This window comes from Alligator sinensis, unplaced genomic scaffold (genome assembly GCF_000455745.1).
Source record: "Alligator sinensis unplaced genomic scaffold, ASM45574v1 scaffold535_1, whole genome shotgun sequence".
Classification (NCBI taxonomy): Eukaryota; Metazoa; Chordata; order Crocodylia; family Alligatoridae; genus Alligator; species Alligator sinensis.
This window is the reverse complement of record NW_005842157.1, coordinates 1,269,248-1,281,276: the sequence shown is the minus strand read 5'-3', so window position 1 is coordinate 1,281,276 and position 12,029 is coordinate 1,269,248. Positions and strand designations below refer to the sequence as shown.

At 40.3% G+C, this 12,029-nt stretch overlaps 1 protein-coding gene across 1 annotated transcript in view; it reads left to right on the top strand.

Moving 5' to 3' along the window:
• The window catches only part of VAV3 (vav guanine nucleotide exchange factor 3), a gene marked incomplete at its 5' end in the record, with an annotated part of 298,809 nt that overhangs the window by 185,257 nt on the left and 101,523 nt on the right, over positions 1–12,029 (top strand). Inside the window, one exon of the mRNA XM_025206482.1 lies at positions 953–1,053. Coding sequence (XP_025062267.1) covers positions 953–1,053 — 101 coding nt within the window. The remainder of the gene's footprint in view (positions 1–952; positions 1,054–12,029) is intronic.

Here is a 12,029-nt window from a genome sequence, read left to right as displayed (position 1 = left end):
GACCCCCCCCCACCCCCACTTCAGTGGGGCTGAGAAAACCCTAGAAGGGACATCCCTGCCCTGCCTTCTCTGTCTCCCATCCAAAAACAGCAGCTCAGACAGAAATAAATTAAGTCACTCCACTTAAGAGAGGCTTCATTTGAACCCTCATACAATGAGGGTTAATTTGTTATGCGATCAGAGGGCTTTGCAGCTGTGCTCTTCTGTTTGGGCATAGCTTCAGAGTGATTTCAAGGGGCTGATGGCATAACAAATGTAATTTCTGTCCATTCCTACCATCTCCTAGTAGTCTGAACTAGAATCAAAACTATGGGTAGAACTGAATCAAAACCCCACTTCTTGAAATTCAGTTGGGTTCAGATTCCAGTTAATTAAATTGTTTTGGATAATACTCATCAACAGGATGATGGATCTCTCTGGGGGTGGTACTCAATAATTCTTAAAATTTGCCAACATCTATCAAGGCAGGTATTTAAGAAAGCCTTTAGTGCTGAGAAGAACAAAAACCAAATGAAAACAAATGATTTTACTCAAAATAAATCCAGTCCTAAAATGCATAGCAAAAAATCATAATTCCCAGTGAGATCAACTGGAGTATAAATCATTGATAAGGTAGCTACACCGTGCTTGGTGCAAATTTAGAGTGTACTGTGCTATGCCAGAGCCACTTTGTGCCAGATTGAAATAGAGTGTGTTATTCTACTAGTAGTCCAGAAGAACTGTCTGGTTGTAATTTAAAATGGCTTGAAATGATGTAAAGCAGATTGGTGTTGCGTGTTGTTCATAGATAGTTGCCACTATTCCTCAGGTCCTTAACTATTATCATTATGCAGCACAGCAAATGACTTCTAATACATTCTGCAAGGTCCCTTTTATTTCTTTTATGTTAAAGATTTCATATGTATAGACTTTATCACCCTTAATGTATCACTACCTAATTTTACTTTTACAGAGGAACATTTTATCAAGGCTATTTATGTTCTAAGTGTGGAGCTGGAGCGCACAAAGAATGTTTAGGAAGATTAGACAATTGTGGCAGAGCTAATTCAGGTGGTAAGTCACTTTTATTGTTGGAACACTGTTTCTAATTAGGACATAAAACTTGCTAGATATAATTAAGGTTTAATTTACTTCTAATTTGTGTTTATTGTAACATGCATACTTTTGAGACTACCATTTATAAGCCCAATTAGAGTTGCATTTAAAATTCATAAGAATGTCTATTCTTACTAAACTGAAATGAGAGCAAGAGAGGAAGAGCTATTATGGGACAAATTGTATCCTTTAGTCTGCATGTCCTGCATTGCAAGAAAAGAATTTGGTTTTGATTGTGACCATTTATAAGTAATTTCTACCATAAGGAACACCAGCTTTTGCTCCTCATCCCCTTATCTTCACTTTTGTTGTAGTCTTCTTTCTTATCTCCTTGAGCTGTTTTTATTGTCTCAACTCTTCCACTTTAATTCTCTTTTTGATCTCGTTGTTTTTTTTAGTTTCTACTCACTCCACTCAGAATGTTCTAACAAGGATTATTGTTGGCTTACTACTACCCATAACTAAAGACTTTTCTTTTCTTATCCTAGTCGATCATTCCTGTCCCATGGGTTCTGTCCCTGACAGTTGTCACTCTGTGCTTTCCTGATTCTCCTTCTACCATTGTAACAATTCTTTCGGTGCATCTGTTGGAGGCTCTTCCTTTTATTCCTCTCTGTTTGAGACCTTCATTCTTGTTTCCAGTAACCTTATCTAGTCTTGAGATTTCATCTACACTGTTTCTTCTGAAACTCTGAAGTGCCTTTTCAGCTTCTGACCAATTACCATCTTTGGCCGTGTCCAGACTAGTGTGGCTGTCCGGTAGGTGGGGCTGCATATCTGACTGTGGCGCCACACACCGCACATTCAGGCATTTGCCACACTTCTTCCTTGCAGTGCAGGGGTTTTTTTTGACCCTGGGAGATCCTGGGGTGAAATACTCTCACAGAAAAAAAGCTAGCTGGTGCACATGGCTGCAGTGCGAGCCGCCCCCAAACTGGAGCCTGGCCTGCTGGAGCCACGCTTTAGCTGCAGGCCAGACTCCCATCTGCAGGAGAACTGTGGCTGCAGCTTCTCTGGCCACCAGCCCTGACTACCGCACCCGGGATAACCTGCCACATGCCAGAGGGTGTGTGGCATGGGTGTTCCCCGGGGACAAGAAGCAGCAGTGTGTCACTGCTTCTTGTCCCTGGGGAACCAAAACATCCGTGCTAGTCTAGATGCGGCCTCTGTTTAGTATTGCATTTCTGCCCAGGTGTCCCACCACTAACTTAAAATGGAAATTTCTCATATTGTTCCTCATTTCTTTCCTTTTGCCTATCAGTTGCTGGCCATGACCGTAGCCTTCAACCAGCCAGGCTCATAACCTGAGTGGTCTTCATCCATCTATCTCTCAACAAATTCTCCCTCTTCTTCTTAGTGCTGATAATTCTGCTCACCCAATGAACGTATTCCTTTTGTTACTGGGAATGTTCCTGCCTAAATTTTCTGAATAACTTCAGAGCTTCTTATACTTATTGGAACACAAAACAAATTATGAAAAGACTTCTTGTCTTTCTTGAAAAAGACCTTTTCATTGAAACTTTTCTGATCAGCTCCCTTTTAACTTTTCTAAAAGCTATACTTTCCTTTATAGACTTACTGCTTAAAATCTCATATGCCTTGTCCATGCCTTCCTTAGCATACTGTAACTTCATAGTTTCATAGTAGTTAGGGGTCAGAAGGGACCTGAATAGATCATCTAGTCTAACCCCCTGCCACTGGTTGGAGCACACGCTGGGATCACATGACCCCAGACAGGTGTTCATCCAACCTCTTTTTGAATTTAGCCAAGGTAGGAGCGAGGACCACTTCCCTAGGAAGTTGGTTCCAGATCCTAGCTACCCTGATAGTGAAATAGTGCCTCCTAATCTCTAACCTGAAGCTATTCTCTAGCAGCTTCTGGCCACTGTTCCTCATCACCCCAGGTGCTGCTGGGGAGAATAGGGTTCCTCCTATTTGCTGCTGATCTCCCCTAACGAGTTTGTAGGCAGCCACCAAATCCCCCCTCAGCCTCCACTTGCTGAGGCTGAACAGGTTCAGGTCCCTCAGCCTCCCTTTTGCCCTCCAACCAAGTGGGTGGCCCTCCTCTGAACCCTCTCAAGGCAGGCCACATCCTTTTTAAAGTGGTGTCCAGAACTGGACGCAGTACTCCAGTTGAGGCCTGACCAATGTCGCGTAGAGGGGAGTATCACCTCTCTGGACCGGCTTGAGATGCATCTTTGGATGCACAACAAGGTGTGGTTGGCTTTGCTGGATACAGTCTGGCATTGGTGGCTCATGTTCATCTTGGAGTCAATAATGACTCCAAGATCCCTTTCTGCCTCTGTGCTCACAAGGGGGAGCTCCCTGGCTTGTATGTATGCTGTGGATTCCTTCTCCCAAGGTGCAGCACCCTGCATTTATCTACATCGAACCCCATCCTATTACCATCCGCCCACCTCTGTAGTCTGTCTAAGTCTAATTGCAGCCTCTCTCTCCCTTCGAGTGTGCCTACCTCTCTCCACATCTTGGTGTCATTGGCAAACTTGGACAACATGTTTTCCACCCCCTCATCCAAGTTGCTGATGAAGATGTTGAACAGTGTAGGCCCCAGGACTGAGCCCTGGGGGACCCCACTGTTCTCATCCCGCCAGGTCGAGTACGACCCATCCGCCACCACTCTCTGGGTGTGCCCCATCAGCCAATTTTTGACCCATCCAACTGTGTAGGCATCAGTGCCACAGTCGCTCAGTTTACTAATGAGAATGGGGTGAGAGAGAGTGTCAAAGGCCTTCTTAAAGTCCAGAAAGACTACATCCACAACGACACGATCATCCAGGGATTTAGTTACCTGGTCATAAAAGGCCATCAGGTTGGTCTGGCAGGACCTGCCTTTGATGAACCCAGGTTGATTTCCTCTGGGCATGATCTCCCCTGCTGGCCCCTCACAGATGTGCTCCTTAATGAGCTTACTTTTTGATCCTCTACTTTCTGACCTTACTACAATTTACAATAAATGGAAAAACCTTTCTCAAAAAGTAATCCCCACTTTCACTGTTTGGATCATCTTGAGTTCATGTTTGCATTCCTTGACTGGATCTCGCTCAGCTTCTGCATCAGGGTCTCAATCCTGCTCTGATTCTCACTTTTGAGGCTCTGCACAAGCCTGTTTCTGCCTCCATTTCAGGTCATATAATTTCCTGTTTTCCGTTTTGCTCTGCACGAGTATTCTGCCCCTCTGTATCCTTTGTTTTCTTCTTCCACTCTAGATCCCAGATCAGGAAAGGGGCATCATTAAGCAGGGCACATGTTGATATTCCATTGAAGCCAGTAGGATTTAAGTGCTTTCCTGAACTGGAATTCTAGTTCTTTATGTTGTCTTCCATGCTGTTTTTAGGCTGGGAAAAGTATTTTGTTTCTGCACCAAAAATGATGCTTTCCCCATTCAAACCTCTTCTCTGATATACATGTCTTCTTAAAAACCTTATACTGATATTTCACCAAATTAGACTTCTAAAGTATATGCATGTTTAAAGCAATCTAACGTAACAAATTAATACATTTTCCCACAAGAGCTCTACGTTCCCGAAGAAAAGCTTCCCATATTTTCACTTTTACACCTTTTATTGAAATTGTTTTTATAATGTTTATTTTAATTACACTGCAGGAAGGCTGGGGGCTTATCTTTCTATTCATCGGTAAAGTGCTATGCATGTACATAGTACGATGTAAATCTAATCAGAAATGCCTAGTCAACTCAGCTGCTTATTTTTCCCCAGTTCTTGTGAATATACACTTATGCAATGCTGTGGAGTTGCTGGAGGTTAAAAATCACACATACGTTGCTTCATGAATTAATCTATTGAATAAATTATTGTTTTACAACATCAGAGATGCAGAATGTTCTTTTGGATTTTATTTAAATTTTTTTGCCCTGATTTTCATTTTATAAATAGTACCATATGATCATTTTATGAATTGGTCCTTGTTCAAGTCATGCTGGTAGAATTCAGTTACTAAATTAGTACATATCACCTCCTTTTATTTATTTTGTTTACATCTGATGGTTTTCTGTCCCCTGTGTACTTTTGCTTTCTCCCTTTTGTCCTTCACTTTCCAATCTAAAAGCTCCAATATTTCTTTAGCTACTGCAAGGGCTGAGAAACTTGTAAAAATACCCTCATGTGTTGTATGTGGAGTCACCACTAAGGACCAGGGTATTCCACCTGTGCAATCTATCTCAAGAAAGGGGTGGTCCATAGCTGCACAATTTAAGGAAGAAAGCAGAGAATGAACTTTAGCTCAGTCACAATTCTGTCCTGCCTCACACTGCTTCTTTGTGTGTGTGGGCAATGAGGGAGATAGAAGGGTAAATTCATCCATTTGATGGAGCTCCTTCCTGATTCTTGAATCTAATGAACACGAGTCAGGGTTTCCCCTCACTGTTTTCCTTTCTATGTCCTTTTCTTGTCCACTTGCTCATGCGAGGGAGGATTGGGTGATGAATTCTGCCAAATCTGCTGTGCCTGTAGTCTCAGTTGGAGCAGAGTTTTAGCAAGAGACTTTACCCCTTCTTCCTTCACTGCTTAATAAGGTTGAGCACAAAGGACATAATCCTTGGAATAAGGATAACATGCAGCTCGAATTTGAACAGTCCTTTGGAATTATTTCATTAGCTCTTGGGAACTCGGATCTAGCCCACTGCATTCCCGTTATATTGTATCACACTATAAAGCATTACAATCTTGGAGCATATTATAAGAGAAACACACCAATTAAAATATCCCATACATGTTTACGTGTTCATGCTTTTAGGCAGAAAAAACTGTGCATTTCAATGAAGAAAGTGTCAGTATCATTGTAATACAAGTTTAGAGCTGTTCCTTTTAAAATCCAGCTTTATTCAAGATATGCTGGGTTTTTTTTAAAGAAGCTAGTTTCCCTCTGAAAATGTTCTCTAGTGTTGCTGTTACTCTTGTGGGAAATTAAGGGTAATTTTTCTGTTGTTGTTAGATAAGAACATATAATGAATAAGGGTGAATAATTCAGTGGTAATAGAATGCCTGTAACATTTATCGTACTGGTACTTGTTTTTATATGGGGACAATTACATTATCTTATATGGAAGAGTATAAAAGATGCAAGAGACACTGGAGAATTAGTATCAGCTTGAACAATATTTCCTGGCCCTTGCTGTATAGCGTGAGTTATGGTAACAAAGCTGATATGCCTATCACATGATAAATTGTTGGTCTGTCTAATCCAGTATTTTGGTCTATCCAATGGCTGTATCGAATGCTTCACAGGAAAATGTAAATCTTTTCTTCTACTCTAACCCCCTGTAGATTGTGCCTCAGGAAGGTTCCTTCTTCAGCCTTTTAGAGTTTGCTTTATGTTGAAGCATGAAGTTCTCTATCTGTTATACATTTTAGCTAATCTAATTGTGGACCTGTTTGATTGTATAAAGGTCTCATCCTTTTTGCCTCACTGTACTGTAGCATGGGATGCTGTGAGTAGTTTGTGTTCTATTAGAAAATATTTTTGTTAATGTGTGGGTTTTTACCTTTTAATTTCATTACATGACCTTTTCTTTTTCTGTTATAAGAGTAAATAAATAGAATCCATCACCTGGCCACTTCTATATTGTTCATTACTTTCTATACCTGCATCATGTCATCTTTTATTAGTATCCTTTCTAAACCAAATAGATCTAAACCTATTATTATCTCCTTCTGAGTGGAAGTGTTTTCATGCCTGAGATAATTTCTAGTGCCCTTTTCTAGACCTTTTCTATTTCTAGAGACCCATTTTGTGTGGGAAGGCTATCAGAATTGGAAAGTACATTCAGGATGAGAGTGTGCCTTCTATTTATGTAATAGTATTGTAGTATTTCAGCATTTTTCTCTCTCCCTTTCTAAATACAATTTATCACTTATTTTCTTTTTAGATCAGAGGTTTCTATAATGATGCTTAGACCTTGCTCTGAGAGGTTTAAGTTCCTTTGAAGTTCATTCCAAGTCTCAGTGGGTGAAAATCCAAAAGACCAACTTGCAAAGAAAGATGAAACCTTTAGAATGACAAATTTAATAAGTGTTGGGTGTAAATGATACATCAAGGAGGGAAATGTTGACAATATCTAAAGATAAATTGCTGCTTTGTCAAGCTATGTCCCATAGACAAACATATGCTGGTTCTTTAGACATCTTGTTTTAAAGAAAGCCAGCTCACTAGATTAGAGAAATTGTCATGTTAAAGATTCTGTTGTAATTTGCTGAATGGTGTAATGCTTCCAAATTTACCTCTGGCTTTAATTATTGTTGTTTCTGTCTGGACTTCCTTAAGTACCTCTGGTGAAGGAAGTCCTGTGGCAGTGCTTACTTTGGCTTTTGCCAGTTTATACTTTCTGCAGCACTGCTTTGTTCATTCCCAAGCAGTCTTCTGAATCTTTTTGCCATTTGATCCTAAACCCCACCAGCAATATTATTATACTCTAACTCCCAGATCAAATCTTCCTCCACACTTCTGCTCATATGTAACCCCGTCATTGGGGTTGTCTAACAAAGCACAGACTTTATAAAATATGTGCATGTGCATTTTCACTATTGGGACATTTATAAAAGCATCCAGGTTTCCAGTGACTCTGTTCAACTAAAAAAATTGGGCTGCTGAAGATATATTTTCTATAGTACTTGCACTCACTAGTTTGAACCTTTTTATCCCTATGTCCTGTTGTGACATTTCCCTGCTCTCCTTCTGTATTGTTTTTTCTTTTTGTCAGTCATATTTCTGCCTCTGACTCTTAAGGCTGTTCTCCTTACGGAAAAACTTCTGCATAAGACAGGAAAAGGAGAACTATTTCACCTTGGCTTCCTGACTGGTGAGTGGGGGCTTCCAGAGGGAGAGGATGCTGTATATCAGGGATGTCAAACCATCCAGACCCTTCTCAGCATACCTGATCCAGCCACTTCTTCAGCATCTTACGCAGTGTGGATCCCTGAGCAGCTGGAATGGGGGGCAATGTATGGTGCAGTCCAGCCAGAACAGCAGCCACACTGTATGTGGTGGCTGCCCCAGCAGCTTCGGGACTGTGTCACACACAGCACTTGCTCCAGTCACTCCAGGATCCAGTGCCCCACATGGTGCCTGAATGCAGAGTAGGCACTGTGTAGCTGCCAGGGCAGCCACCTTGTGCAGCATGGTTGCTGCTCTGGCCAGACTGCACTGCATACAGCTCCTGTTTCTGCCACTTCAGGATTTGCACTACGTGTAGTGCAGGTCCCAGACCAGCTGGAGCAGCTACTCGGTCATCTGTGCTGGAGGAAAGGGGAGAGAGATGGGGGAAAACAGGGGACAATGCTGAGGCTGGATGGCAGGGCTCTGCAGGCTGGATCCAGCCTTCAGGCCATATATTTAACACCCCCACTGTACATATACATATGTAATAAGGAAAAGGAAGTGTAACAGGGAGAGGGAGAACAGAGGCGAAGTTCTGTATTTAGTTTTAGCAATAGGGAGGAGAAGCTGTTATCTCACATTCTCCCTTTTATTATATGGACATGACATTAGTCAGTTATATAGCCTTACAAGTTTTCTGGTCCTAGAGATCCCAGTATTCCCTGAAGGACTTACATTAGATCTTGGATAACAGTGTTTGACTCTGTTTTTCAATCACATAAACAGTGTGTGTTTTTTATGTAGTATTTGAAGAACAATTTTGTCCTCTTGGGATTACTCCTAATTTTTATGTTTTTAATGGTTTACCTTTTCCCTAGCTTGATCAATAGCTGCAGATATGCTGGCTGCCCTCCAAACCAGCATTGACCAGCAAGTGCTAAAATCTCAGAATGCTGATTGGAATTATGCTATTTCATGTTTAACTTAAATATTGTGATTTAGCCTTTGTTAAAATATTCCCTTATTAAATAAGTAGTGTTCATCCTTACTAAAATCAAACAGTTACTCTGGGATTGGGATATCTGGGGATAATAAAGTCCTATAGTGAGCAAACGCTGCTTATACTTCTTTGCCTTCCTATACAATACGAGATTGTAAATGAACCAGAAATAAAGGTATTCTAGTTTATAATTCTTTAAGGTATTTTAGTTTACTTTTTCTCCATTTTAAAAATATAAGTATAACCACTTTAATAAAAAATAATAAGTTGCCTATTCTATCCCTTATATTCTACCTGCCATTTAGTTAGCATGTAATCCCCAACTATTTCATTGTATAACACAAAACTCTGCAACTCCCAGTTGCTAATTTGGGTAATCACTCATTTATCTGGGTCAGCTGTTAATCCTGTTGCTTTTGTAGTAATAAGTAACTTGGAGAATGTGGCCCAGTTTTCTCCTGATTTCAGCCTCTAAATTAAACCCCAAATTGTGCAGAACAGATGCATGAAAAATAGTTTGCTGCCAAAATGGAGAGCTCTCAGTCCATGGTTACACAGTATATGCTTGAATTAAAATTGCTATTTGTAAACTATCTGAGGACAGACATTCTCTGACATATTTTTAAGTAGCAGCAGTAAAGGAACTAATTTCTGTCCTGCTTTGCTGCTGGTTTAACAATCAGAAAAAATCTCTTGTCAGATTTGTTTAATGGAAAATGGGTATTTTGTAAACAAGCTATTTCTAATTATTTTACCAGTAGAATGAAAGATGTCTTACAATTTGACATTAAGCACCCTCAGTATGTTGCTTACATCACAAATTGTGGTGTTCAACAAGACTGTATCTACTAATAGGAATCTCAGAATATGATAGGGACAGGCCAGATTTTCAGATGTTGAGTATTTGCAACTCTCAGGAGAGAACTATGTCTTCAAGATATGTGATTTACATTGAACATGTTGCCAAAAGTGCTTTTGAGAGTTTCAGAATAATATACTATGGAAAAAGGATGTGGTTTTCCTTTACCTTGCTTTGATTCCTTTAACTTTCTTTCATAAATGATCTAGAAGAATGGGTGCATAATGATCACACTGGTGATAATTCACAGGTGATACTAAATTATTCCAGGGAGTCAGATCTCAAGATGATGGTGAAGAGCTGCAGAAAGATCTGTTAAGATAGTGATTGGGTAAAAAAGTAAAATTCAGTGTTGACAAGTACAAATTAATGCACATGGGGAAAAAGAAACTATAGATACACCACACTGGGCTCTATGAACTAACTGTTACAGCTCAGGAAAGAGACCTTTGAGTCACTGTAGATAGTTCTATAAAAACATTGGTTCAGCGGGCAGTGGGAACCAAAAAAGTGGGTGCCAATCATTAAGGGAATTGAAAATTAAACTGAAAACATCATTATGCCTCTGAGAGAACCTGTGGTACACCCACATCTTAAGTGTTGTGTGTAGTTCTGGGCCCCATGTCTCAAAAACGATGTACTGGCATTGCAAAAGATACAGAGTCTGCAGGGAGAGAGGGGCAGCAAAGATGAAGGGCTCTTGAGTTTGGAAAGGAGAAGATCGAAGGGGATAATAGAAGCCTATGAAGAGAGTGTAGGATATGAACAAAGTGATTATGGAACTCTTATGCACAGTCTCAGAATACAAGAATTCACGGCACACAGTGAAATAAACAGGAGGCAGGTTTAAAACGCCCAGAGATGGTACTTTTTTAACATGGTATGTAGTTAACTGGTTGGCACAACAAGTTGTAGAGGCCAATAGTATACCCAGGTTCAAAAAGGGATTAGGGCAGGGGTCAGTTACTTATGGCCTGCAGGCTGGATTCAGCCTGGAAAGGCATTGGGTTTGGCCTGTAAAGGTCTGCTCCAGTTTGCATTTTACTGAGGATGCACCAATCCCTAGCTGTTTGATCTGGTCCGTGTTTTGCTAGTGGTGGGCCATTTGCTTCCTCCTGCTCCAGCTTGAGTAGAGGGCTGCTCTTCCTCCCTGCAGTCTCTGTTCAATAAGTTTGCTTCTGAGGGGAATGGTAGCCCAATTACAAGCTGTGGCTTACATTAGTAAAAGGTTGCTGATCCCTAGTTTAGATAGGTTCATTGAGCACAGGTCTGTTGGGACCTAGTGAAAAGAAAGTCAGGAATGTATGTTCTGAAATCCCTAAGCCAGTGATAATTGATGCCAGGGAAGGTATGACAGCCAGGGAGTCTACTCCACACATGACCTGTTTATATAGTTTTCCTTTAAAACATTTACTTCTTGCCACTTTCAGAGACAGGATACTGGATGAGAGGGACCCACTAGTTATTTAAAGTGAATGCCAGGAAAAAAAAGTCAGGAATTGGCCAAAATCACCTATAGATTCCCATGTACTTGAGTTTGCCTGCAGAGCACTATGGATCAAAATGAACCTTAATTAACTAAAAGTATGAATTTATAGTAGATTAAATTGCATTAATTTTTCTTATAGATGCACTTATCCAGATTCAATGTGGCCGTAGCTTTACTTAATTCATTTGGGTATTAAAGTAAAAAATAAGCAAAATAAGCAGCCTTTAATTCTAAAAAAAAGTCCACATGTTTAATGCAGGTTACTTAAACTTGATTCAAGTTTCATTTTGATTAATTTTCCTAATTTTTATTGTACTCAAGTCCTAAAGTTTCCTTGTACTCAAGTGATTAGCGAAGAGTGATATTTAAAATGACAAGCACTGTGTATGTTTCATACTAGCATCCTGGAATTCTTTACTAAAAAAATAGTGAAACTTAATGGAAATGCAGTGCTAAAGAAATTGGTATGAATCATAGTAGGAATGAGATGCAACCATTTTAAGAACCTTGTCAGAAGGCATGAGTACAAGTCTGACTGCTTGGAACCTCCAAAACGAAGCACGAGGAAGAGATGAGACACTTGAAACAAGCACTATCACAGCAACAGTGAAATGCTGGGACAGAAGAGAGCTTCATTGGATATCCCAGTTAATAGCAGCATTTGCTTTTAGCGTGTTAACATCCAGATCTCTAAAAGGCATAGTTTCTGCTGACAGAGTGTATGATGTTGTAGG